The 27,234-nt window shown below is 40.3% G+C and overlaps 1 protein-coding gene and 1 pseudogene across 3 annotated transcripts in view; one reads left to right on the top strand and one right to left on the bottom strand.

Moving 5' to 3' along the window:
- SNX9 (sorting nexin 9) overlaps window positions 1-27,234 on the bottom strand; it is a 64,292-nt gene that overhangs the window by 21,521 nt on the left and 15,537 nt on the right. Inside the window, exons 1-7 of one of the 3 annotated variants that reach the window (XM_014545065.1) lie at window positions 22,428-22,460; window positions 20,252-20,338; window positions 16,970-17,044; window positions 15,477-15,602; window positions 5,649-5,814; window positions 3,565-3,715; window positions 711-795 (exon numbers count right to left, since the gene is read on the bottom strand). In XM_014545065.1, coding sequence (XP_014400551.1) covers window positions 711-795; window positions 3,565-3,715; window positions 5,649-5,814; window positions 15,477-15,602; window positions 16,970-17,044; window positions 20,252-20,338; window positions 22,428-22,445 — 708 coding nt within the window. In that variant the 5' untranslated portion in view covers window positions 22,446-22,460. Of the gene's footprint in view, window positions 1-710; window positions 796-3,564; window positions 3,716-5,648; window positions 5,815-15,476; window positions 15,603-16,969; window positions 17,045-20,251; window positions 20,339-21,003; window positions 21,055-22,427; window positions 22,461-27,234 lie in introns of those variants that run through there. The other 2 variants (XM_014545064.1, XM_005872886.2) reach the window with 2 other exon arrangements.
- On the top strand, window positions 21,499-22,178 carry LOC106727246 (annotated as a pseudogene).

The raw sequence follows: 27,234 nt of genomic DNA, 5'->3' as shown, positions 1-27,234 counted from the left end.
AAGGTTCCCCCATCTCGTAGTTACAGGGGTAAGTCAATAGGGTCAGAAGGTAGCCACAGTTCTCTTTTCCAGAATTTTATCTGGGAATATCAGCTATATAATGCTTTGACAGAAAAATCTATCAGCAATCAACGTTTGGGTGAAACTAAAGAGCCAGTACATGTGATGTAATAATCAAGTTATTATAAGACAGATATTCTTAATGGTGTCATTACTCCCAGCTTTTATTTGCCAGCTCCTTATTATGACCTGAGAGCAGGTTTACTGGAAGAAAGACTAATTATATCAACTTAGTGGAAAAGACGCTTTATTCTGATAACATGCATGGACTTTGCAAGGCAGAAACCTAAATATTTGAATTGGGTTTATTAGCCAAATAGGTAGGGCTGGTAGAAAAATAGCATGTAAAAGATACTTCAAGACACCATACCGACAAAGAATTATTAAAAATACATATACTAAAGGGTGTTGTTGGTTCAATTACTAAATCTGAAAGGTAAATGTAAAAAATATCTAAACAATATAATGACAGGCATTAATTTATGCTAATTATCTTTAGTACTTTAAAAATACTAGCACATACTATCAGTTATTTACAGCATTAAATGTGTTTAGAAATGCTCCAAATAACTAATAATCCTCTTAGCTTTAAGGCATATAAGAGAGCTTAATCAGAAACACAGCAAACAAACAAAAATGAACAAACTTACAATGATAGGAATTTTCTCTTTGGGTTTTGCTAGTTGCTTAGTCAACAAATACTGTTCCATCCCAGGTTTTGCAAATCCCGGAAATCTAATCATGAAGACAAATGTTCGTGAGTCTTATGACTTTCTTAAAAGAATTATACGGCTCTCATCCACATTTACTTAATACGACAACTTTAACCTTGTCTGTCTCACAGATGTACTAGGACTAGGAAACTATGGTAAATGAAACCTAAATTAATCAGATTGTGTGACGGCCAATTAGTCATTTAATTAAGCTTTATCTGGTAAGAGAACAGTTTGACTCCAGAAGGTGTGATATTTATGGCACTCCATTTGCCTAACTGGACCTGAAACACTCTATCACCCCACAGAGTGAAGGACACACCAGAAAAGTGTCCCCCATGTCACAGGAGGAGATGCTACCGAGCATACCAACGGGGTAATGGCCACACACAGCATTTCTAGATCCAGATTAAAGCTGCCTTTCCACATACTCCCTCCTCAGGGAAGCCACAATTATCCCAAAGAAGCTGCCACCGTCCATGAGCGCTTGTGCTATTTCCTTTGGGAATAGCCAAAAGAACCAGTTTTTGCAACACAAAAGAAAACCAGTCTTCTTACTAGAGACCTAAAACATAATAAAATTGGTTACTTCCAGAAATCAAATCTAAATCCAAAGCAAATTTCTAAAATTGGAGAATAGCTGGAATACATGCATAGCCATCCAAAGTGCTACTTCTAAAAAAGACAAGATTAGTTTGGGTTTTAGAAATTTTTGTAGATGCAAATTAGAACTGCTTTAATTTGGTTTCAAAATGGAATGAAATTTTAGAGCAGGAAATTCTTATAAAGTCAACCCCTTCACTTTAGAGATTAGGCGACTGAGGCTCAACCAGACCTTCCAACTTCTCCAATATCATACAGCATATTAGAGAGCCAGCAGGAGCAGTGGAAAGAAAGCACAGGGCAGTGGAGCCACGGGCCTGGGCACCAGCCACAACCTCACTTTCTAACCACAAAAACCTGGCAGAAAACTTGGCTAGTCATGTGACGCAGTCTCTACTTCCTCATTTTCAAACTGGGACAAAGAGATACATTCTACTGAAATGGATTTTAAATATACTCTGTGTTCAGGTTTAAAGAACAGCAGCGAGTAATACACATCTCTACTGACCATACTGAAAACTTCAAATTTGACTCTAAGAAACAGGATACCATCAATAACAAATGACTAATTTTATTATACAAGCAACTGAGCATGAAAATACATAATAGAAGAAACTAGACCAGCCGTGGGCAAACTACGGCCCGCGGGCCGGATCCGGCCCGTTTGAAATGAATAAAACTAAAAAAAAAAAAGACCGTACCCTTTTATGTAATGATGTTTACGTTGAATTTATATTAGTTCACACAAACACTCCATCCATGCTTTTGTTCCGGCCCTCCGGTCCAGTTTAAGAACCCATTGGGCCCTCGAGTCAAAAAGTTTGCCCACCCCTGAACTAGACGGAGAGGTAGGAAAAGTGGGTAGCTAAAAGATGACATTTAATCACTGATGCTCATTAACTATACTAAGGGGACTTGTAGGGCTTATTAAACGTATGCATATGTGTGTAGATCTAGAACTGGAGCCTGATAACTAGATACAGATATCAAACATGTTGACAATATTTTTCCAGACACAGGTTTATGTTCCTTGGTATCTGCTTGGAATCATGGACTTGGAACACCGAGAAACAGTATCAGTAATTTTAGAAAATAAAACTATTTTAAACATAAGAAAGAGCACTCTGCTGTAAGAAAGAGCACTGGGAGATTCGTATGGAAGTCAAAATTATATCTCCTTCAAGCTACACAGTGTTAACTACAGACTATCCAGAACTCTCTACCAAGCAATGCTACAGTGCTCATCCATATTTACCACATGCTTTCCTGTTAAACAGTGCATCTACAAGTACTGCTCAAAACTTTTTTTTTTTAATCTAAGAGAAAGCTAGGTGAAAACAATATTAATCACCTTAAGCATTGTAGTCTAGAGCATGTACTTAGGAGACTGAGGGACTGGATTGGAATCCTGTGTGAGTCTGGGCAGTTACTTAACCTCTCTGGGCTTCAGTTTTCCCCACAGAACAGAGATTACATGTACCACAAGGGATATGAGGGTCTCATGAGAATGTATACAAACCGCTTGCACAATGCCTGGCAATTCGGTAAGCAATCAATGATCAATAAATAATAAAACATTTAAAGAGAATTAGTTTTGGTTTTCCTGTGACATCAGTAAGGAAACCTTAATACACCCTGGAGTTGATAAAGGTAAAAACAGTGTTTGCAGATCATTAAAATTTAGGACAAATATTTCCTTTAAAATGAAAAAAATCCCTATACAATAAAAGGCTAATATGTTAAGTGTCAGTCTTCCATTCAACCAATCAAAGCATAATATGCTAACGATATGCTAAGGCCACTCAACGGCTCGCTATGACGTGCAATGACCACCAGGGGGCAGATGCTCTGACCAATAGGTTAGCTTGCTGCTGGGGTCCGGCCGATTGGGACTGACCAGACACGCCCTGGAACCCTCTTGCGGTCCCTCCCAGCCCCGATTGTGCACCGCTGGGGTCCCTCGGCCTGGCCTGCACCCTCTTACAATCCAGCCTAAGGTGTCCCCCCCCTCCCAGTGCATGAATTTCGTGCACTGGGCCTCTAGTATTAAAACAAGCTACCAAGCTAAGATCCAAATAAAAGTGAGCAAATTACAAAACTTTGTAAATCACTGGAAAGAGAAAAGGCCTCTTTGTATCTTGTGTCTATTCCTACTGAGTTCCTGTGCCTTGACTCCCTTTAAACCTACTTGTTAAGTGGCAGCTTCATGGACGAGGAGCCAGGACGACTGTTTCCGCGCTGACCACCTCCTGCTTCGGCCGCCTCTGAATCCTTGAAGTAGGGAGATGTGGACTTGGGGTCGTCCCAGTCTTCGTCCCAGTCATCATCGTCACCAGTTGCTAGGAGTGGGCACCAAAGATGGTCAGTGAAGAAAAACAAAATAAAAAGGGAATGATTTAATTTTAGGATAAAAACTACCAACTGGGTTGACCAATTAAAAAAAAGGAGAAAAGGGGTGTACTATAGAAGTATGAAGTAGACATGAAGAATATAGGCTCCGTAGTCAGTCATAAGGCTTGAAGTGTAGAGTCTGCCTTTTAGCGTCAAGAGGACTGTCACATTAATATGAAGTTACTATAAAAAATGCTACATGGTACACAAGGAAAGGTCTTCTAGAGGCCCATACATTGATAAATCTAGCGTTATAAACTCGCAAATAAGCAGATCAAACACCCTTAAAGTCAAGAAGATTGGGGAGGTCTGGCCAGTGTGGCTCAGTGGTTGAGTGTTGACTTATGAACAAGGAGGTCATGGTTTGATTCCCAGTCAGGGCACATGCCTGGGTTGTGGGCTTGGTCCCCAGCAGGGGGCATGCAGCTGATCAATGATTCTCTCATCATTGACGTTTCTATATCTCTCTCCCTCTCCCTCTCTGAAATCTATCTATCTCTATATCTATCTATGTACCTATCTATTTATCTATCTATGATTGAGGAGGACAAAAGGTATAATAAAGCTCTTAAAAGAAATTATCACTAGTAACAATAAAGGTGAGAGAATTGTGATGAGGGGAGAAAGATGGAAAGAAACAGGGTGGGGATGGCGGAGAAAGGAAAGAGAAAAACGAGAGACAGGAGTACAACCAGCACTAGCAGCCTAACAGCAGTAGTCTGTGTGCCAGGTAAGGTGCTGCCAGCTCTCCTGCTCCCTTCCTCACCACAGTCTGACTGTCTCCCACCTCTGGGGGCCTGGCATGTCCTTTCGCTATTAGGCAGGAAATGGCCCTGGCATCTCTGCCTTAAGAGTGCCACAACGAAGAGGCAAATGCCAAAACAGAGAAGAAAAGAACAGAAAGTATTGGAAGGATCTGGGCCAAGTTTCCTGGGGCCGTGCCACGTTACTAAGAACTGCACGTCAGCAGTCTGGTCTCAACATTTCTACTCAGCCCAAGACTCCCGGTCCTGCCAATAGTCCCGGTCCTTCTACAAGGGGAGCTTAGGACAAGTACCTGAGCCCCAGCTCCCGTGTGTAAGCCCCTCGCCAGTTAGCACATTCAATTCCTGGCACAATGTGCTTATATAGGAATCATAAAAAATGATGAGCAGATTTTTATCTTATTTAATTTCAGAACCGACATAAATATCCTTCCTTAATTGTTTCCCGGTCTATAAATTCCTCTTCTGCCTCAATATTTCCTTGATAGCCTGGCAGTCAAACAGGAAAGGTAGTTAAGGAAAAGGTGAAACAGCTGGTCAGAGATCACAGCCTGGCAGGTGATACACCATATTTCATCTGTATACACGTTTGTTTTTAGCCTAAGATTTAAAAGAAAATACATGTGTGTTAAATGCCAAGATTTTAAAGTGTTCTTTTGCTTTATGAACCTGGCCCCTGCAAACATGTGACTCCTTGACAGATAACTGAGATTGGACTAATGATCATAATTAACAGCTACCCACAACAGACCCAGACTAACAGGTTGGCTATTACCGAATAGGAGCACCTGAGAGCAGCTCCTGGTATTTTTTTTTTAAATGAAATTTATCTTTTATATATATATATATTTTATTGATTTTTTACAGAGAGGAAGGGAGAGGGACAGAGAGTTAGAAACATCGATGAGAGAGAACCATCGATCAGCTGCCTCCTGCACACCTCCTACTGAGGATGTGCCCACAACCAAGGCACATGCCCTTGACCGGAATCGAACCTGAGATCTTTCAGTCTGCAGGCCCGCAGGCCAACGCTCTATCCACTGAGCAAAACCGGTCAGGGCAGCTCCTTGTATTTTTATTCCGATGCCCTAGTCCCCAGTGGAGCCCTCTTCCTCACCTGGTCCTTGGTAGGCCTGGGGATGGCCAAAGGTGGTGTCCCAATTATTGGCAGTGTTTTTCTGGGCTGCAGTCCCCTCTGCCTTGGCTCCCCAGCCATCCGTGCTGTCCCAGTTTCCAGATTTGGAGGCACTCCAGGCTGACCAGGGGTCATTGCCACTGCTGACCTGTTGTTAGGGGTAAAATAGGAGAAAGAATATTTGTGACTTCTAGAAAGCATTGCTCAATTCCGTAGGAATCACATAACAAATGAATGCAATAGGAGTGCTGAAAGAAATTAGTAGAAATTTACAATTTTAAATGTAAATAATAAAAAATTGTAAACATGTTGGAAAGCACAAAAAACAGCATCAACCGGATTTTATTGATGTTAACATTTTGCCTTTATTTGCTTAGGAACTTTACAACCAGCAACAAAGAAACTGCTTGACTAGCACCACACCCCCTCCATGTCTTCTTCTTCCCCAATAACTTCTTTTCTAACTGAAGTCATTCCTGTGTATGTTTATATGCTGCCACTGCATATGTACACATTCATAAATAACTGTTTTGTAGTTTCAAAACTGAGCTAAACAACATTATACTGTATGTATCTATTTGCAACTTGTTTATTTTTCACCTAACATTATGTTTTTGAGATTATACATGCTAATAATGAGGATTTTTTTTCACTTTAACTGGTTTAAAGAAATCAGTTGTATTTTCATTAGGCTTTTACCTTAATCTGAAAAAGTAATACATTCCCAGCAAAAAAAAATTTCAAACAGAATAAAAAGACATGGAGTTTTAAAATATGTCTACTGCCCTAGCAGGTTTGGCTCAGTGGATAGAGCTTCGGCCCGAGGTTTGAAGGGTCTCTGGTTCTATTCTGGTCAAGGGTACGTACCTCAGTTGCAGGCTCGATCTCCAGCCCCAGTGCGGAAGGCAACCAGCCGATGTCTCTCTCTCTCATATAAATGTCTCCCCCCGCCCCCCTCCACTCTCTCTAAAATCAATGGGAAAAATATCCTCGGGTAAGGATTAACATACACACCATCTTAAGATGCCGTCATTCTCTTAAAGACAGCTACTACTAACAAACCCTTACATACACTTGCTCCAACATCCCATGCATAGAGATCCTTTGTGCTTTTAAACATGTAAGTGAGCCCAAATGACACTCTCTGCTCTGCACGTTTGTTTCCCCACCTAAGAGCCTGAGACGCTCTTCAAGGTGCGTCAACATCTGGGGGCCTTTCTTTACACGGCTCCAGAGCTCCACTGCATTTACCCCATAATGTAACCAGCACATGGCGATGCTCATTAACCTTGTTTTCAGTATTTTGTTCCTGTAAATAAGACTGCAATGCACATCCTTGTACAGCCTTCCCACGTGTGCAACAGACCTTTGTGAAATCCCCAAAGAAACACTGCTGGGCTAAGGAGACTGTACGTTTAGAATCAATGGATTTTGTCAAACTGCGCTCCAAAGAGACTGCTGCCGTTATATCCCTAGATTCCTGACATGCCAAGGAATTCTGCCTGGCATAAAGGTGGGCTACCACATCCCCAAATTATTTTAAAAACATTTTCTCCCATTATTGCTTTGAGTAGTTTAATTATTGTTATAAATAAAATTTTTGAACAGGCAACACATGGCACCCGATTGCAAGGAACATGGCAATAAGAGGCCTATAGCCCACCTCTCGCCCCTTCTGTACCACCTGTGAGTCAAACACGCTTGTTTTTGGTTTTGTTTCCTTGATTTAAAAATTTAAATCTTTAATCTGTCCGGAACTTACTTCAGTATAAGGAATAAGATAGTAATCCAGCTTAATTTTTCTTGTAGTCTGTCTGTTGCCCTATCATTTAATGATCCATCTCCCCCCACTGATCTGAAATGTCCCCTCCATCACATACTGGACTGGGACCCATTTCTAGGCTCTCTACTGTATCCTAGGAACCATCTGTACTAGTACCAAGCTACTCTGAAGCTCAATAGATAGAATACCATTAGTATTTTAGTATAGCATTTTTTATCAATTTATTTTTAAACAAACTTTCATCAGCTTAATATTTTAAACCTAAAACAATGTGAACTTTAGCACTAGAGTGTCAACATTTTAAAAAATGCCTTGATTTTCATTTCAATCACCTTAAATTTATAGATAAATTCAGGGAAAACAAGTAATGCCTTAAAAAACAACAACACAATTTTAATGTTGAATCTGTTTATCCAAGAACATGAAATAGCAATATCTCGCCTTCACTGGAGTCTTTTTTCCCACATGAAAAAAAAATTGGTGTGTGGGGGGGGGAGAGATAGAGATAGAGATATATAGATATTTACAAGAAAATTTCCCAAACTGTTTAATATACCTTTTTAATGTTTTAGAACCCTATAATGTTGGTCTTTGTTTACTCTTCACTGACTGAGAGATGGGATGGATAATTGGCTACCACATACCAGAAACATAAAAAGCAGAATATATGTTTTACATATGGAGTTATGATTTCTGAAGTTACTAGTGATTCTGCTCTAAGGTAAATATTAATAGCAGAAAGCCATTTCATTCATACGACTGTGAATTTCTCCAATACATGGCTCACAAGGTAATACTTTCAAGCTACTCTAGTGAAGACTGGAAATAAAGGCAGATACTGAGGGCGGCACAATTAGGAACAGAGCTTCCCTCTAGTCAGGCTGCGGGGGTTACAATCCTGGCTGTCCCTCTTTAGCTGGGCAGCCTCAGCTAAAATTTGAACCCAGGCAGCCTGACTCGGGTTCTGAAAGACCAACAGAACCTAAATGAAGTAAACTGTGAAGGAGCAGAGGGTTATAAACTAAAGCAATAGAAGGGTAGGAGCTCAGCACTGCCATGATGATAAGATTGTTAGTGTCAGCAAAGTGTCAAAGAAAGATTTTCATCAATACTGGAGAAAACGGAATGTGACCTATTCATAGCAAGTATCCTAAAAGATTTAAAATTTAGGACAGAAACATATAACATGATAATTCTCTTTAAAACCACTTTGTTCACAAAATGCTTATAATAATTGCTACATTATTTGGTTATGTATATGATCTTAGCTCTCTATCTAGAGCAGCCGTGGGCAAACTACGGCCCGCGGGCGGATCCGGCCCGTTTGAAATGAATAAAACTAAAAAAAAAAAAGACCGTACCCTTTTATGTAATGATGTTTACTTTGAATTTATATTAGTTCACACAAACACTCCATCCATGCTTTTGTTCCGGCCCTCCGGTCCAGTTTAAGAACCCATTGTGGCCCTCGAGTCAAAAAGTTTGCCCACCCCTGATCTAGAGTATAAAATCCCTGTAGGCAAATCTAGTAATGGTTTGCTTCTCTCTCTGTCTTTTGTTATTTTTCCTGGAACTTTCTATCTTGTTTCAAACTTTCCAAACCAGAAATCTCTCCAGCTTCTCTCATGGACTTTTTACTGGCGCGCGCGCTCTCGCTCTCTCTCTCTCTCTCTCTCTCTCTGATGACCGTTTACTGACTTCCAGAACCCTCTTCTAATATCAATACCTAAAATCAGCTCACACAGTCTGTCTAGTCCTGTCCTCTCTGAGCCCACCGTTCTCTGACTCCTTTGCTTTCAATCCCCCATCCCCGTGGTCTCTCAGCTGCAGACGTCTGGTCACACACTAACCAGGGGTCCTCAAACTATGGCCCGCGGGCCACATGCAAATACAAATATTGTATTTGTTCCCGTTTTGTTTTTTTACTTCAAAATAAGATATGTGCAGTGTGCATAGGAATTTGTTCATAGTTTTTTTTTAAACTATAGTCCGGCCCTCCAACGGTCTGAGGGACAGTGAACTGGCCCCCTGTTTAAAAAGTTTGAGGACCCCTGCAACCCATTCTGCTCCTCCCTACAGTTTCAACTCTGAAGTGCCTCTTCTCTACCTTCTTCAGCTTTCCTTCCTCTCCTTTCTCCCCAGCAGTGTCTTCATCCTCTTCTTTAACCTCTTTATGGTACCAAACCCTTCCTGGCTCTCAACCACGTCATTAAAAACCCTTCACTAGCTCTCACTGACCATGGAATAAACTCCAAGCTCCTTTGTCCACCCACCAAGGTCCTACCTTTTCCTCCCATGACATTCCCCAATCTTACTGGCCATTAACCTTCACCTCTGTGCTTCAACCTCCTGTTTCCCAAACTCTCCTACATCCTTGCCTTTGCTCAGGCTATTCTACCGACACACAGAGCCTCCTCCTTCATCTTCCAGAACTCGGTCAAAGTCCTACTGCACTAAGGGCTCCGGTCTCAGCCTGCTAGCTCGCACTGTCACACCTTGTATCCTCCCAAAGCTAGTCTTTAAGTTAGAATCCTTTGTGTATCAGGTGGTCCTCCCACTAGTAAGTCACAGGTACAGGCCTATCTTATTTAGAAAACACTTTCCCTTAAGATTTTTTTGAGTGGCGAAGACTAAACAAATTTTTTTTTAACTTAAAGTGATTAAGTATGATGTTCTTAATCATTTGTATGAAATATGTATTATTCTTTGTCAGACATGTAACCTTCATAACATCATTTCACAAAGAGGGAAACTGGATTTTCCTTATGTACGCTTGAGTCTTTTCTAGGAAAATAACCTGCTGTGGTCGATCACAGATTAACACATTGCAGATGGATCATGAGAATTCTCCATTCGTATTACACAGTGTTTTACAAAGTAGCAAACTCCCAAAGCGTGTTTGTCTGGGACCTCTGTTATATATGCATTTTCATCTGCCTTGCCTTACCCCTACACCAACTAAATGAAGTGCTCCTTAAGGCCAGAAACAATCTACTCAAACAGTTGCTGATTTAGCACTCTAAATTTAAAAGCTATCCTATCCTCTTAAAACAAACACAGAAATACATTTACACTGGCTTTATATAATGAGAATTATTTAAATCTAGTTGATGAAAGGATTAAAGCATAAGCTGAATGTCTTCAGAAAGAAGACTGGCTTATACCTGACTGGAGAGCCAGAAAGACCACAGAATGTAGTCAGAATGCCCATGCGGAATGGGCAGTGATGGGTTTTCTTGATAACTGCAGGAAGCTGTGGGTCTTACAAATACATAATATGGGATAAAAAGGGACAAGGATTCACTGGGTGAATTTTAAATCCCAGGGACCAAGGATTCAATGGAATTTGATTCAAGTAAATTTCACATAGGTACAGTGATTGAGAACTTAAACTTGGGCTCTAGAGCTGTCTGTCTGGGTTTGAACACCAGGATTATCACCTACAAGCTGTTTGAACTTGGCCAAGTTACTCCATCTCTCTTAGTTTCCACACTTATATAATGGGCACAATAATATTAACTTCCTCATAGGGGCTTTATAAGGATTAGATGATACGATGTATGTAAAGCATTTAACACAATATGTGGCATCAGGAGAGGTTATCTTATTATGGGGGTGGGGGGAGTGCCATCTAAATATAAAGACAAGAATGAAGACTGGCAGTCCTTTGAATAAATCGCAGTATGACTAGTATACCTATTGTATATGCTTTAGAAGAAAAGATCAAAAGTTGTATTTCCAATTGGTTTCAATGCCAGAAACTTTGTATTAAAGAGGTAATAACAAGCACCAAGATGCTTTCTCTTCCAGCCAAAGATGTTTCCTTAAGCTACACAAAGGACAGAGAAAGAGGCAGAGCTGTCTCACCGACAGTTCAACAGCAGCTCCTAATTCTCGGGGCTCTTGGCACAAACATGTTCTGAGTGCTAAACCTGAGATCTTGGTTTCTTCAAAGCCTAACCTAACCGCTACTGTAACAAACTGGGCTACAATGATCTGCTTTCATGACAATCCTTTGGCCTCTGACTTCTTTGCTGTCAATCCCAGTAACCCCCTTAGTCCCTCAAATGCAGGCATTTGGTCACACACTAACCCCTTCTGCTCCTCCGTAAGGTTTCAAGCCCTGAGGCACCTCTTCTCTACTGTTCCTTCCTCTCCTTTATCCTCAGCAATGTCTTCCTCTTCTCCCCCCCACCCTCCCTTTATGGCACCAAATCCTCCCTGAAATTCATCCACATCCTTAAAACTCTTCTTGAGACCTCACTGCAGTTCCAAAGGCTCCAGGTGCCCCAGAAGAGCTGTGTCAGATACTTTACCTGAAACAATGACCTCACTGGGAAAAGGTATTACTCCTTGGGATTTTAAATGTTTATTTCCTTTTGCATTTAAGTTTAAATTTTACCTTATTTATGGAAGAAGGAGGAGAAGGAGAAGATGAAGAAGGTGGTGACTGGCTGAGACTTTCAACACAACCAATCTGAGCCAAAATATCCACCTTAAAATAAAAATGGTGCTCAGTAAATGAAGAAAAAAACAAAGAGTATACCAAAGCTCTTAACTAAAAACAGCAAATTCATAGCAGGGCTAAGTTTCCCAGGAAATTCCAGCATGCCCCTCACTCATACACATTACATGCAAAAAGCAAAGACCAATTGTGAAGCAATGGGCTACCTTCAATGCATTAGCATATATTCTAAAGACTTGTGGCTGTCATAATGCAGTATCTCTGAAGCACTAAAAATAATTATTTATAGTACAGAGGAAATGGAACAAATATCATGCAAGTAACACAGCCAACGAAAGAAACTCCAGAGAAAAAACATAGCCAAGCTTTTAATAATGTTAAGATGTTGAACCTTTTGCTTTCACAGCCACCAGATACATGAGAGAGTGAAGATGAGATGAACAGCCATGGGGTTGACGTGAAGCAAGCTCAGAGCCATGATGACCCCACCAAACCCAGCCGAGGGCACCAAACAGCCTGCCCAGGCCGTGAACTCAGGAGCAAAGGTCTTCTGGTCGGTTCCCGAGGCTCTGACCAGCTCAGTATGCCGCATCGCAGTGAAAAAAATAATGGATACACTCCCACTGAGCCAATCGAGGCCAAACCGGGATCACTGTTAAGAGGACAACTTTGGAGTCTAATTTCCAGGCTTCAGATCCCAGCTCCCCAACTATCTAGGCAAGTCAATGCCATTATTTAACATTTATAGTTTTGTGAGAATGCACTTTTTGGTACAACTGTCTTGCAAAGTGGTGGCATTATTTCCATTTTATAGATATAGATAAACTTGGTTAAACCAAGTAATATGCAAAAGTAGGCAGTCAAGATGGAGTAACTGGGATGCAGTTACACTTCCACTTAAAACTGAAAAATAAAATTGACAAAATATATGAAACTGATTTCAAATCACTGGACGTAAGGCAATAAAGGACCTGCTCCCTCCTGAAGAGACTTTTGAGGCCACGGATCAGGGTGGGAAATGCACACAAAGCCCAGCGGACTTCGAGTTGCGGAGACAGCTGGGAGTCTGGGCAGAGGACCGAGGGGGGAGATGTGACTGACTGAAGGAGACCTCAGGTCTTGGGCTCAGTTCTGACCAGAGTATGCAGGTGAGAAAACTACCACATGAGAGGGTTAAGTACCAATCTCTCCCATATGGCCCTTCTCACCAGCCAGAATTGAAAACCTCATCATTCATATCATAGGGCCCTGGGTACAGAACTGAAAAGGGTTTTGCTTCCCTGGAGGGGCAAAATGTCCTTAGACTAAATGTTGCTCTGATCTCACTTTAAAATGTTTAAAAAATAAGACGTGAAAGGATTAAATTGTTTCTAAGTAACTTACCTGCATGCCAGAACAAGGATAGAAAGTATCTATGGGAATACAAAACTATCCAGCATATAATAACAAGATAAAAATCACAAATGTCTGGCATCCAATAACAAATCACCAGGCAAGAAAAGAAGCAAGAAATTAAGACCCATAAAAAGAGAAAAATCAATCGAAGCTGACCCAGTAATAACAGATGATAGAATTAGCAGTATTTAAGAGCAAGAAAAATTTCAAATATTGACATTAGAGGAGACACTTTGAATGGGCTAAGAAGTGACAATTTTAAGCATAAGTGGGGAAAAAAAAACACTCTAGTAATTCCATGTGTCCCTAATAATACTTGAAAAAATATAGAAAAACTCATTTGTTGCTATTTGAGGCAGCTATTAAAACAACTTCTTACTTCGAAAACTGGCAATTAAAGGGAAATAATTAGACTTCTGTACTGGACTCCAATAGAAACTTTTTCAAGGTAGCTAACGAGCGTCAGTTGATTGAAGAAGAAAGCCAGCTCCATAAACATGGAAGGATAGCAGTACTGACTCAGGCAGGCAAGGATTACCATTTGGTGGTAAACGCTAAGGCGAATGGTTATAGCATTACATTAATACCAGACAGACTGCTTTATGGGCATATGGAGAAACTGTACCTACATAATGGGAGCACAAGACTATGATCAACCTGACCCAAGGTCATTCTGATCAATAATGGTGGGCTGACCAGATATTATGTCTTCTGAAGTGATGCAGCATGAATATACAAAATTACCCATAATATATTCTTGCCCAAAGTATTCAATGTGCATCCTTAGAGCCTTTAGGTACAACTTCCAAGTTTACAAATAAGTAATATAATTTACGAGTCTGAAACAGTGCTACAAGAATCGAGAGGGAGCAAAGGGGAGAAGAAAAAACAAAGACTTCTAGAGGAGATAATATTTGATTTGAACCTTACGGGTTGGGCAGACTTCTGAAAGATGGAAGGAGTCATTCTATCATTCTTGGAAGAGAACAAAGATACAAAGAAAAGATGGGGTAGCATAAGGCATATTTGGAGAACAGCCAGTTTGGCTGGAGCCTAATACATAGTAAGGATAAGGTAAGGACAGGGCCGCGTTGAGGAATCATAGAAGTATAACTGAGATTGGAAAAGTATCTAATCCTACCTCAAATTCAGGTGAATTTCTTACACAATTTCCTACCATGCACTTCAGTGTCTGCTTGGTTATACTGACTGATAGGATAGTGACTACCTCCTCCACAACTCTTTCTCTTTGCATGTAGAAATGGTTACTTGTTTCAGGACGCAATGGGGGAGCCCCTAAATGTATTATTATAGAGGCAGCAGTGTATAAGATAGTTGTAATGAACAATTATTAAATCCCTACTGAGTACCAAGTACTGTTCTCAATACTTTATAACTATTTTTCCCCTTACTCTTTCCCACAATTCTATGAGGTTTTACTGATGAGGAAACTGAGGCACACAGAACCTAAGTAGTTGAAAATATATAAAGAAATAACATTCCCTAAAGCCCATTCACTCTAAAGATGTAGGCAGCAATAATATTCTGATATCCATTCTTTCAATTTTCTTGTCATTCACTATGGATAATCAATTAGCAATAACTGTACTAGGCAGCATCACCTGAACTGATATTTTCATTAAAATCAATGTAAAATTACAGTGTAGTTTTCCCACTGAATTATCCCACTGTTCCAAGTTTCCTAGAAGCAATACAATAACAGCACCAAGTGCTAAGAGCTGGATTTGCAGCCACTTTTCCCTGTGCTGCGTCTGCGAGAAGAGGGAGCTCCAGCTGAGTGTGTAAGCAAGGTGCCAAGGTCAGACAGGTCGCTTCCTGTCCCAGCCAGAGCTTTGACACTGACCACCTCAGCACAGGACCCTTCTTTTCTTTCCACACCCTCACTTGACAGGGTATTCGCAACTTACAGGGTCTGTGTTCAGATCATGCCAGACTTTTCAAGGCAACTCTTGATGAACGCCATGCCTTTTCTCTTATTATCAACTTTATAAACAGTCTTTAGCAGGTTCAACAAGCAGGTTCTTTGTTAATACCCAAGAGAAAAGCCACACAAACATCTGACAGCTGTAACGTATCACAAGCTTCCACAAATGCACTTTGCTCTCAGTAAGGCCGGCCACACCCAGCAGGGTGATGTAAGACTTACCTGGTTGTCACTGTTGGCAGCTGACGCGTTAGCCTGAGCTGTACTTGCTGAGAGGGAATCGAGGAAGGCTTGGTCAGCCACTGAATTTCCACAAGAAAATGGATCTTTCCCATCACTGGACAAAATCTGAATATTAGAAAGATTCACAATCACTTTCATAGATTAGAGTTTCAGAGTTAGAGTCCCTGAGGGCAAGTAAGAATTGTTATCTATTATAGAAAAGGGGCTTATATTCCTAAGAGGCAAGTAAGCCAACAACATTTAACTATTCCTTTCTGTAAATATGCAGAATTCTAGGAAATGCAATTAATGACAGTATCTACTTAAATCCTCAGATTTTTTTTATTCTTGTCAATTTTCAGAATCCTGAAAGCAGACTGCACAGAGCTGAAACACAACATACACATAAGACATGTGGACCGAGTTCAGAGGTCTATGAACCCTCTGAAACTGTATGGAAAAGGTTGGGTGCATGCGTATGCACATATTTCTGAGAAGGGCCACAGATTCCATCAGATTCTCCAAAGGATTCAAAACTTGCCACCCACACTCTCTCCATCAGGAACAAGAGATGGGTAGCCAGCCTGTTCCGCAGGCAGTGCCCCGGTAAACATCTTCCTCGGGTACAAGTCCTCTCTACTGGAGGGAGCCGCAGGGACCTTTATTCTGGATCACTCTCTGATTTTACTCACAGGGTGCCAGGCAGCCTTAGTTTCTATTATCCCAGATTAGAGACAAGCTCGCCCTATAACCCATACTTAGTTTTGAGTGACCTACAGACGACCAGCGGGGGGCGCCAGGAGTTTGACACACAAGAGGGCTTGTCAGAGGAGTGGGTGTGTCCCAGGCAGGGAGCCTCATTCATTCAGGGTGTTGTAACACTATCCTTGGCATCTATCATAACAGCTTAAACCAGGCAATGGTTCCCTGTAGCTCATTCAAGACCCTTCTGTCTATGGGAATGGGAGAAGGAACTGAGAGAAATGGACTGAATTTAAACTTTGTGATCAATTCTATAATAAACAGTACTGTAGGCAGCGGCTATTACACAATATAAGCAAGTGAGAAACAGAGACTTCGATTCAGAATAATGAAACACTGCTATCTGGAACTGAGAGAAATGGACTGAATTTAAACTTTGTGAATCAATTCTATAATAAACAGTATTGTAGGCAGCGGCTATTACACAATATAAGCAAGTGACAAACAGGGACTTAGATTCAGAATAATGAAACATTGCTATCTTTGGGAAGAACTTCACTTAAATATTTGGAGTCGCTCTTTGGAGCCTGGGTCCACAGATAATATTTTTTTCTTAATTCTACTTCAATGTCTTCTCACATTTTACATAATTAGCGTGTATTACTTTTGCAATGAAAATTTTTTATTAAAAATAAAGTTGCTATCATCTAGTCTGTCCCTTAAGTTGATAATTCATAAAACTATGTTTGACAAAAACAAGGTTTAATTGATAAATGGCAGTAAGTTCTTACTTCAACATAGTCTGTGGGAACAAGACCTCGTTCTCCTTTGCTGTTTTTTGCTTCCAGCCATCCTCCACCAACATCCTAAGAAAGTTAAAACACACACACAAACACACACAAACACAAAATAAAACAGCACACACACACACACACACACACACAAACACAAAATAAAACAAAACAAAACAAACAAACAAACAAAAACAAAAAACGGAAAGAAAGAATATAGTTAGAATTTCTTGCAAAATATTTACTTTGGGAATTGTTATATATGTGAGGACACAATTCAAAATTTTAAATTATTAAGCCTTCTCTTTACTCCAGAAAATAATATCATCTAAAAACAAGAAGTATCAAACTTCAACAATAAGTGATCAAAGATTTGTAAATAGCCTATTCACAGAATGCCATCATTTTGTGATTCCTTCCTATTTATGGTCTGTGGTAGATTACAAAAATGATCTGCAGCTCTGATTGGCAAGAAGCAGAATGAACACCCCACCTCTAGAACTGGGCTGTCCTTTGTGGCCTCTTGGTCAACAGAGTGAGCTGGAAATGGTGGGGTGAGCTCAAGAGGCTTTGCACATTTCAGACTGCTTTTCCCCTAAAAGAGCTGCTATGTGAACACATCTGCGTTGCTAGATGATGAAGAAGACAAGGCCCAATCTGCCTGTTGCCCCATCTAAAGCCAGCCTACCCGCAGCAGGAACACTGCCAGTCACGTGAGTGAGTGAAGACATGTTACCCAGGGAGCCCCAGCCCAGTGCCAGGTGACCTCAGGCTCCTGAGTGAGCCCAGGCTGGTAGAACTATCCAGCTGACTTGTAGACTCCTGAGCAACAACAAATGGTGGTTTGTTTTAGTCACTAAGCTCTGAGATTGCCTATTATTTAGGAAACGCTAATTGATCCATGGGTTCCTTAGTTAGCTCTTCTGCTAAGCTCTGAGATTGCCTATTATTTAGGAAACGCTAACTAATTGATCCATGGGTTCCTTAGTTAGCTCTTCTAATAAATAATATTAATAAAATAAATAATAAAGGACTCTATACCAGGATTCCTGTGTTTCAATCTATTATCTCAGCAAAAACCCACTTTCCCCCCTTAAAATAGTAAGAGTTGTCTTAAGTTCATAAATTGTGCCCTAATTATTTAATAATTACCTGAATCTAGCCCTAACTGGTTTGGTTCAGCAGATAGAGCGGCGGCCTGCGGACTCAAGGGTCCCAGGTTCGATTCCGATCAAGGGCATGTACCTTGGTTGCGGGCACATCCCCAGAGGGGAGTGTGCGGGAGGCAGCTGATCGATGTTTCTCTCTCATCGATGTTTCTAACTCTCTATCCCTCTCCCTTCCTCTCTGTAAAAAATCAATAAAATGTATTTTTTAAAAATTACCTGAATCTAGATAAAACATTTTTCATTCTTTTAAAAAAAATTACTCTAAGCCACAACTCTGTCCATTTTTGACAACAGCAACTTAAAGACATTACTATTTTTCTAAGATATGAAGAATATGTCTTCATTAAAAAAATTAGGTAGATAAAAGAATCAAAATTTCATCAATGATTTAAAAATAGAATCCATTTACTTATATACACCTAGCATCCTATATAATAAAGATGCAATATGCAAATGGTCGTTATGCCATGAAGCTTAATGACCAACCGCATGACGACCGGATCACGGATCAGCAGGAGGGTGGGGCAGCGAGCTATGAGGGGGGGCGGGAGGAGCCACAGGAGGGTGGGGAGGTGGGCAGAGAGCTACTAGAGGGCGGCAGTGAGCTACTGGCACAGGGCTACTAGTATTTTATAAAACCACATATACTTTTTCTACCCAGTAATTCATTTTTGTACCTAAGGCAGATTTTAAAATAGGTGTAAAAATACTATCACTATGAAGAAACCACCATCCTCCTCTCGGGCATCCCGTCCTCCCCCTCCTGGTGGAACACCTGCATCTCCTTCCTTCTCCAGAGTGCCCTCGGCCTTCCTGTCGGAGAGTCCAGGGAGCCAGCCCATCTCCAGCCTCCTCTCCAGCTCTGCATTTCCATTCTTAAACTGATGCAGCCCATGTTAATTATTTTCTATTCTTTAAACTCAACATATCTAAAGTAAACTCATTTCATCTTTCTACCTGACTTACATACATTAATAAGTCCACCATTGTCTTAGGCATAAAGGACAAAAGCCTCAGGGGCCCTTGACTCTCTTCTCACCAACAGGCCCCAAGTCCCCTGGGTCTGACTCTCCACAGCCTCCTATATCAATTTTCTTTCAACGTCTATTGCTACGACTCAAAGTCATGCCCCTCGATTCCAATCCATCCCACATACCTCTACTAGATTATTTTCCTCAAAGTGCAGGTCTCATCATGTCTCCCTGCCAACACCACCAACCACAAAAAACAAGCAAAACCCTTAAAGGAATCCACTACTTAACAAATGAAGCCCAGAATCTGTGTATGGCCTGGCACACAAGTCCTGCCTGATTTGGCTCTAAGAGCCCGTGTTCCTAGCCTGTCTCCTACTGGTCTATACGTACCTGTGCTCCTGGGACACTGGTGTCCATGCAGTGTTCCCAGCAGAGAAAAAAAGCAGAAGCTGAGAGGCCAAACAGATGTGGCTTTGAACCCTTGTTTTGTCACTTACAAGCAGAATGACCTTGGACAAGTTACTTAACTTCTCTAAGTCTCATTACCCTCATTTGCAAAAAGAGATGAAAAATACTGACCTCATAGAGTTCATGGGGAAAATACAATAAAGAAAATAGGCATAGAACTTAGCCAAACACCTGACTCATAGGTTGTCAATATGTTGCTGCGACTTCTAAGAAACACTGAGTACTTTCTAATTTCAGCACCTTTGATCTGGCTGGGATCTGGCTAGGATTTCTATTTGATGAAACCCTACCCAGCTATCTTTAGGGGACTTGACTTACTCAATGTTTATAAAATATTCTTGCCCTGGCTGGTGTTGCTTGGTGGTTAGAGCCTCAGCCCATACACCGAAGGGTCTCAGACTCCATTTCCGGTCAAGGGCACGTACCTGGGTTGCGGGTTCCCTTCCTACTCCTGGTCAGGGTAGCAACCAATCGATGTGTTTCTCTCACACTGATTTCTCTCTATCTCTGTCTGTCTCTCTCTCTCACCCTCCCCTGCCCCCCGCCCCCACTTCCACTCTGAAAAAGCAATGGAAAAAACATCCTCTGGTGAGGATTAACAAAAAAATAAATAAAATCTTAAAAATAAGTCCTTAAGGGACAATTTGATTTAAATGCAATAGTTCTCTTACCGGATTTGTAATTGTGATTATTTCTCCTTCAGTAACTGTCAGTTCATTATTTCCAGGTTCAGCAGCAAAATCATACAAAACCCGAGCCTGTTGGGAGTGGAAAGGAAAAGAAGTTACAAATGTAAATTTAGTAAAAAAACCCAACAACCTTTAAATTCCCTTTGTATACATGCTGGTATGAACAGACACCACATGACAGTGGCCGCCATGTTTGGGGAGAAAGGAGACATATTACCAAAATGATTCAGAGCCCAGTTCTGTTTTGGAAACAGGAGAAGTTCTGGTAACTGCCCACACTGCATTTAGAGACTGGCCCCCCAAAAGTCCTCAAAACACACCCATTTCATCAAGGGGAAAAAGGGATGCCCCTCCTTTCCAGGAGGTAAGAAGTAGTAATACAGACATTGTTCATTATGGGAACTCACTCTCAGGGACCGAAGAGATATACAGAGACATACAAACATGGAGACACCTGCAAGAGTCAGACATCTTTAGAGTTTTCCCTTGCCATTAAAACTCTCACCATTCTTTATCTAGAGCCACTGGGATGAATCCTGATAATGCATTTTCCCAGACAAGTAAACACAGAATGCAGGATATACACTGCATTCTTGTTCTACAATATTACCCACTGTACAATGACTCATAGGGCTGTGGAGACTGGCCAGTAATTTTCAAACATTTTCCTGCAATGAAATCTTAATTTCTCAGAAAACATCTGAGGGTTCAAAGAGGATCCTTGAGGCACCAACCCAGAAATGTGAGTTCCTTGGAATACTGCCACACATGTATTCTGAGAGAGAATCACTGTTGAAAAAAATGTATGTGTATTACAGATCATAAAAATATATATATCTTGCCCTAGCTGGTTTTGCTCAGTGGATAGAGCATCAACCCATGGACTAAAGGGTCCTGGGTTTGATTCTGGTCAAGGGCACATGCCTCGGCTGCAGGCTCGATCCCTGGTCCCTGTCAGGGTGTGTGCGGGAGGCAGCGATGGATGTGTCTCTCCCCCTCCCTTCCACCTTCTCTAAAAATCAATGGGAAAATATCCTCAGGTGAGGACTAACAACAAACAAAACCCCCTTTTAACCATTTCAAATGCTATATAAATGCTTTCACGGACTGTCTCATAAAAAGAAGTCCATCTTATAAATCGAGGCTCACCCATATCTAGAGATATATGGTTTATTTTTAAAGTAACTGTTTGTCCTAAGAGGCAAACTGAAGTTTACCTCCAGGGCTAGTCAAGCAGGACGGATGGAACGGCATTCACTTCACAAATATCTACTGCACACCTACCATATGCTGAGACCTGTGCGAGGCTCTCGTGCTCGCCAGTGCGCTTTCTCACACTTGCTTAATGATGCCTGAAATCCTTATCACAAGGATTAAGCATTCACAGCTAGTAATAAAAGACAAGGGAAAAACCTAAATACTCATTTTCAAGTCCATCAAAAACAATAAGATGTGCTCTTCCGGGCTCCGTGCGGTGGTCGGCATGGCCCATGAGTGTGCGGACAGGCCGGGGAAGCGGCAGGGAAGCCGGCGGGTCACCCAGGCGCGGCCGGCGGGGAATCCCCTTGTACTGACCTGTCTTCAGACAGCAGAGAGGGAGGTGGAAATCAACGAGAACTTGCCTGCTAGAAAAATATGAAGAAATCCCAGGAAATTAGCAAGGGAAAAAGAAAAGAGGATAGCTTGACTGCCTCTCAGAGAAAACAAAGAGACTCTGAGATCATCCAACAAAAGCAGAAGGCAGCTAATGAGAAGTCTATGCAGACAAGAGAAAAATGATGACTGACAATTTGGAAAACCTGGTGCTACTGCCAACTAGGTGTATTATAAGCTCTACGATCAAGATTTTGTAGAGTGAACAGTCATTACATGTTACAACATATCTTTATAAAAACTATTTTAAACTTTACCTTTCAGAACCATTCTTCAAAGAATAAAACACTAACCATGCATGTGAAAAAAATAATAATAAGATGGACTGATGGGTGAATATGTGATAAAGCAGGTATAATAAATGCTATTTATAGAATCTAGATGGTGGGTTTATGGTGTTCAATGAAAAATGATTTCAACTTTTCTACATGTTTGAGAGTTTTCATAATAAAATGTTGGAAAGAAACAAATGGTGGTGTATAGTGTGTCAGTGAAGAAATGGCACCTGATTTCTTCCTTCCATCTTTACGGAGAGGCTGGGAAGGGGATGGGAAGAATGGACTGCAGGCAGAGATTCTGGGAGGATTCGGTTTCCTTAGGTCATTTCAAGCACAACAAAACTGTGCTGAGGGGTTTTTCTCCTACAGCTGCAAAAGTACAAGAATTCTGCTTGTCATGTTGTGGAATATTTTTCAAAAACATGTCATACCAATCTCAATCCGTCGTGCAAAGAGAGCAGACATGAGATAAATGGGTGAGGCAGGTCCTCCCCTGTGAGGAGGGTCCCAGAGCCAGGACACACCCCTCAGCACAGCAAGCTTCCTGGGGAGGGGTCTGGTGTGCTGACAAGAGCCAGATGATTTCTTATTATTCCTTAAGAATCCCAGTTAACAATTTTTTTAATCCCACTAACTCCAACTAATCCCCAAATACAGAATACCAAAGCCTCGTTACCAAATTTACAACTTGGTAAAACAGAATGTCAAAAACAAAAACAAAAACTGGAAACTCTTACACATTTAAATGTTACTAAACATGCCCTAACCTGTTTGGCTCAGTAGATAGAGCATCAGCCTGCGGACTCAGGGGTCCCAGGTTCGATTCTGGTCAAGGGCATGTACCTTGGTTGTGGGCACATCCCCAGTGGGGGGTGTGCAGGAGGCAGCTGATCGATGTTTCTCTCTCATTGATGTTTCTAACTCTCTATCCCTCTCCCTTCCTCTCTGTAAAAAATCAATAAAATATATTTTAAAAAAATAAATAAATGTTACTAAACATTTATCCAAGGCAAAAATGTATATAAACATTGTAGGGTTATTTAAAACACTGATCAATACTTTTTTAAATCTAGAGTTGTCTCTTAAAAATTAGAAATGAGAATAATTTTGGAGAAAACAAATATTTCAAAGGCACATCCCCAAATGAGCATAATAGGCCAACAGAAAAAATAATTGAATGTTCAGCCTAAAGGAGCAACCTTTCTTTTCTCTTCTCTTTTCTCTCTTCTCTTCTCTTCTCTTTTCTTTCCTCCTTCCTTCCTTCCTTCCTTCCTTCCTTTCTTTCTTTTCTTGTTTTCTCTCTTTCTAAAGAACTTTACATTTTACTTTTCAATTAGTTTACATATAATATTATTGTGTATTAGTTTCAGGTGCACAGCATAGCAGTTAGACAATCACATACTTCATAAAGTGGTCCCCCTGATATTTCAAGTGCTCACCTGGCACCATACCCAGTTAGTACAATATTAGGGACTCTATTCCCTATGCTCTACTTTAGCCCCCTGTGACTATTCTGTAACTGCCAATTTGTGCTTCTTAATCCCTTCACCTTTTTCACCCAACACCCAAACTTCCTCCCCTCTGGCAACCACCAGTTTGCTCTGTGTTTATGAGTCTGTTTTCATTTTGTTTGTATATTTTGGAGGATCAATTATTCTTCTACAGCTTAAGTAAGAACCAGAACGCATTCTAATAGACCCTGAGAGCATTACTGTATTACATCATTAATACAGATGTATTTGTCCCTATTATAAATGTTAAGGCTTCAATGCTTTTCAGTTCATATCAATCCATGATTTCAATCACTTTAAATTCTGGCTTGTGCTTATTCTGTTGTTATTTTGAATCAAATACAGAATCTTAAATATCTCTACGATTTCATCCTGTTAGACTCAGCCCACTGCTTCTACCTACTAATGAGTTTTCTGAATTCTGAAGCCACTAATTTATCCCTTATCCTTTCCTGCTGAGTCATCAGAAAGCCCGATAAGCATGCTTTCCATAGTTTGACCTGCTTCATTAATAAACTGTTAAAATATGGTAGGTGGGGAGCCAAGAGAGCCGCTAGAGATAAGAAATTCTCCAAGAGGACATGGGTCAATTAATTACCATGTTTTGGGTATGGTACTCTTAACATTTCCAAAGAAGAAAATAAAGTTAGTCTATTTCTTTAAATGTTCACAAGTAGCATGTTTAATAATTCATTCAAGAATCTATTCAAGTCCTGGCCCATGTGGCTTAGTTATTGGAGCATCGTCCCGTACACCAAAAGGTTATGGGTTCAATTTCCAGTCAGGGCACATACCTAGGTTACGGGTTTGATCACCCCATTGGGGGCTGTAGGGGAGGCAACCAATTGATGTTTCTATCTCTCTAAGATTCAATAAAAACATATCATCAGGTGAGGATTAAAAAAATAAATGAAAAAAAAAGATGATTAGAAGGCAGAATCTGTATTAAGGGCTATATATTCCTGCAGTTCTCATTCTGAGTACTGTGGTTTTCACTGTATATAAACATAATATACTTTCACAACAAGGACAAAAGCAATATAATGAAGTTAAAAAATGAAAAGTTAAAAAATGTTCCTCTTTGCCAAAGGATACAAGTGCTAACAGATCTGAAAGTACCCTTAAAATACCCTTCAAAACATTATGCATTTGACACATGTTTGCACATAAACACAAAACCACTTAGGACCATAGTACATATACTCTTCTACAGATCATATTTCATTTACTCTTAGTTCTCTTTATATCAGCATATTTACCTTGCTCTTTATCACACTTGCAAGGTTCCTACTAACCTCCAGGACAAAGCACACGAAAACCTACCTCGCTGTGGTTAAGAAAATAACTTCACTCCCACCCCAAATTAAAATAGCTTTATTATTTTCCTGATTGTAAAAAGACATGTACATGGTAAAACACACACACACACACACACACGCTTTTCTAACCCCAAAGATGATTGGTAGAGAACTTATATGCACTCCCAGTAACAGTGTCTGTCTAAGCTGCCACCTCCCAGGCCCCAGTATTGTGTACTGAATGTTTTCCATTCCTCCCACAAAAGGGGAGGAAATGTAATTATTGGCAACACAGTGATTAAGCTGGCTTGGAAACCAGACCATGCAGGTTCAACTAGGCTGAATTCCTTAAAGCTAAAAGTCTCTGTCTGAAATTCCTCAAGAATAAGATAAGGATAACAGCATGAGCCTTGTGACACGAATTATAAATAGGGTAATAAATATGAAGCACTTAGAACAGTGGCTGGCACAAAGAGCCCACCAAATGTTAGTGGTTGTAACCTTTGGATTTTTTAAATACACACACACACACACACACACATATATTGCAAATGCTAAAAATCACTGTATAGCTTTCCTCTTTGCAGCCACCAAAGGCTCTGGAACTAGCCTTGGAGCTCAAGGGAAAGATCTGAGGGCCAGGTTACTTATTCCCACAAAAGGTGGTTCTGGAATCCGTTACTTCACCACATCGCTCAAGAACCAGATCCACCTGGGGGTTGGGGTTGTCAACCCCAACAACCCCTCCACTCCTGTGTAGTGTGTATGGTGGGAAGAGTTTATCCAGCAATGTTAATTATGATGTCCACAAGGACTCCCTCACCCTCCGTCATTTGAAAAAATATTAGAACAGTAGTAATTTAACTAGATCAATTTTAAAATAAACAGGCAAAAATCAAGTTTCCCTGTAAATACTTTGATAAAAAAAATAATAGGAAGACTATTCCCAATAGCAACAAAAACAAAATAGAAAAGAAGAGATAACCAAAAGCATAAAGAATTTACTGAAGAAAGCCTATCAATATATCACACCATGTCCCTGAGAATAAGGTGCAACACCATAAAGATGTCTGTTTATAAATAAATTGCAATTCATCCAAAATCCCAAGGATGCTCAATGACCTCAGGGAGAATTTCAACAAAGAGATAGCAAACATAAAAAATGGAGATAGAAACAAAAAATAACCAATTAGAAATGAAGAATACAGTAACTAAAATGAAGAATACATTAGAGAAAATCCACAGATTAGATGAAACACAGGACAGGATCAGCAATTTGGAGGATAAGGTAGCAGAAAACACCCAATCAGTACAGCAAAAAGAATCCAAAACAATGAAGATAGTATAAGGAACTGCTAGGACAACATTAAGCATACCAACTTTCACATCATAGGAGTACCAGAAGGAGGAAATAAACAGCAACAAATTAAAAACCTACCTGAAGAAATTATGATGGAAAACTTCCCTAACCTGGCCAAGGCAATAGCATACACAAGCGTAGGAAGTGCATGAGTCCCAAATAAGATGAACCCAAAGGGGCTCATACCAAGACACATCATAATTAAAAAAACCAAAGGTTAAAGACAAAGAGAGAATCTGAAAAGCAGCAAAAGAAAGCAGTTAACTACAAGGGATCTCCCAGACTGTCACATAATTTCTCAACAGAAACTTTGCAGACTAGAAAAGATTGGGATGAAATATTCAAAGTAATGAAAAGGAAGGACCTATAACCAAGACAACAAAGCTATCATTTAGAATTGAAGGACAGATAAAAAGCTTCTCAGATAAGAAAACATTAAAAGTTTATCACCACTATGCTATTACAAGAAATGTTAAAGGGACATCTTTTAGAAGAAAACAAGATAAAAAAATATAAATAATAAAATGTCAATTACTATAATCTATCAACAATTACTTTAAATGTAAACAAATTAAATATTCTAATCAAAAGACAGGGTGGCTGAATAGATAAGAAAACAAGGGCCTTACATATGCTGCCTACAAGAGACTCACTACAGATATAAAGATATACACAGACTGAACACAAAGAGATGGAAAAGGATATTTCATGAATATAAAAATAAATTTAAAAAAACTGGGGTGGCCCTATGTTCATAGCAGCACAATTCACCATAGCTAAGATTTGGAAACAGCCTAAATGCCCATCAGCAGATGAGTGGATTAGAAAACTATGGTACATCTACACAATGGAATACTATGCTGCT

Source organism: Myotis brandtii, unplaced genomic scaffold (genome assembly GCF_000412655.1).
Source record: "Myotis brandtii unplaced genomic scaffold, ASM41265v1 scaffold395, whole genome shotgun sequence".
NCBI classification, from domain to species: domain Eukaryota; kingdom Metazoa; phylum Chordata; class Mammalia; order Chiroptera; family Vespertilionidae; genus Myotis; species Myotis brandtii.
The sequence above is the reverse complement of the archived record's forward strand: the minus strand, read 5'-3'. Positions and strand labels throughout refer to the sequence as shown.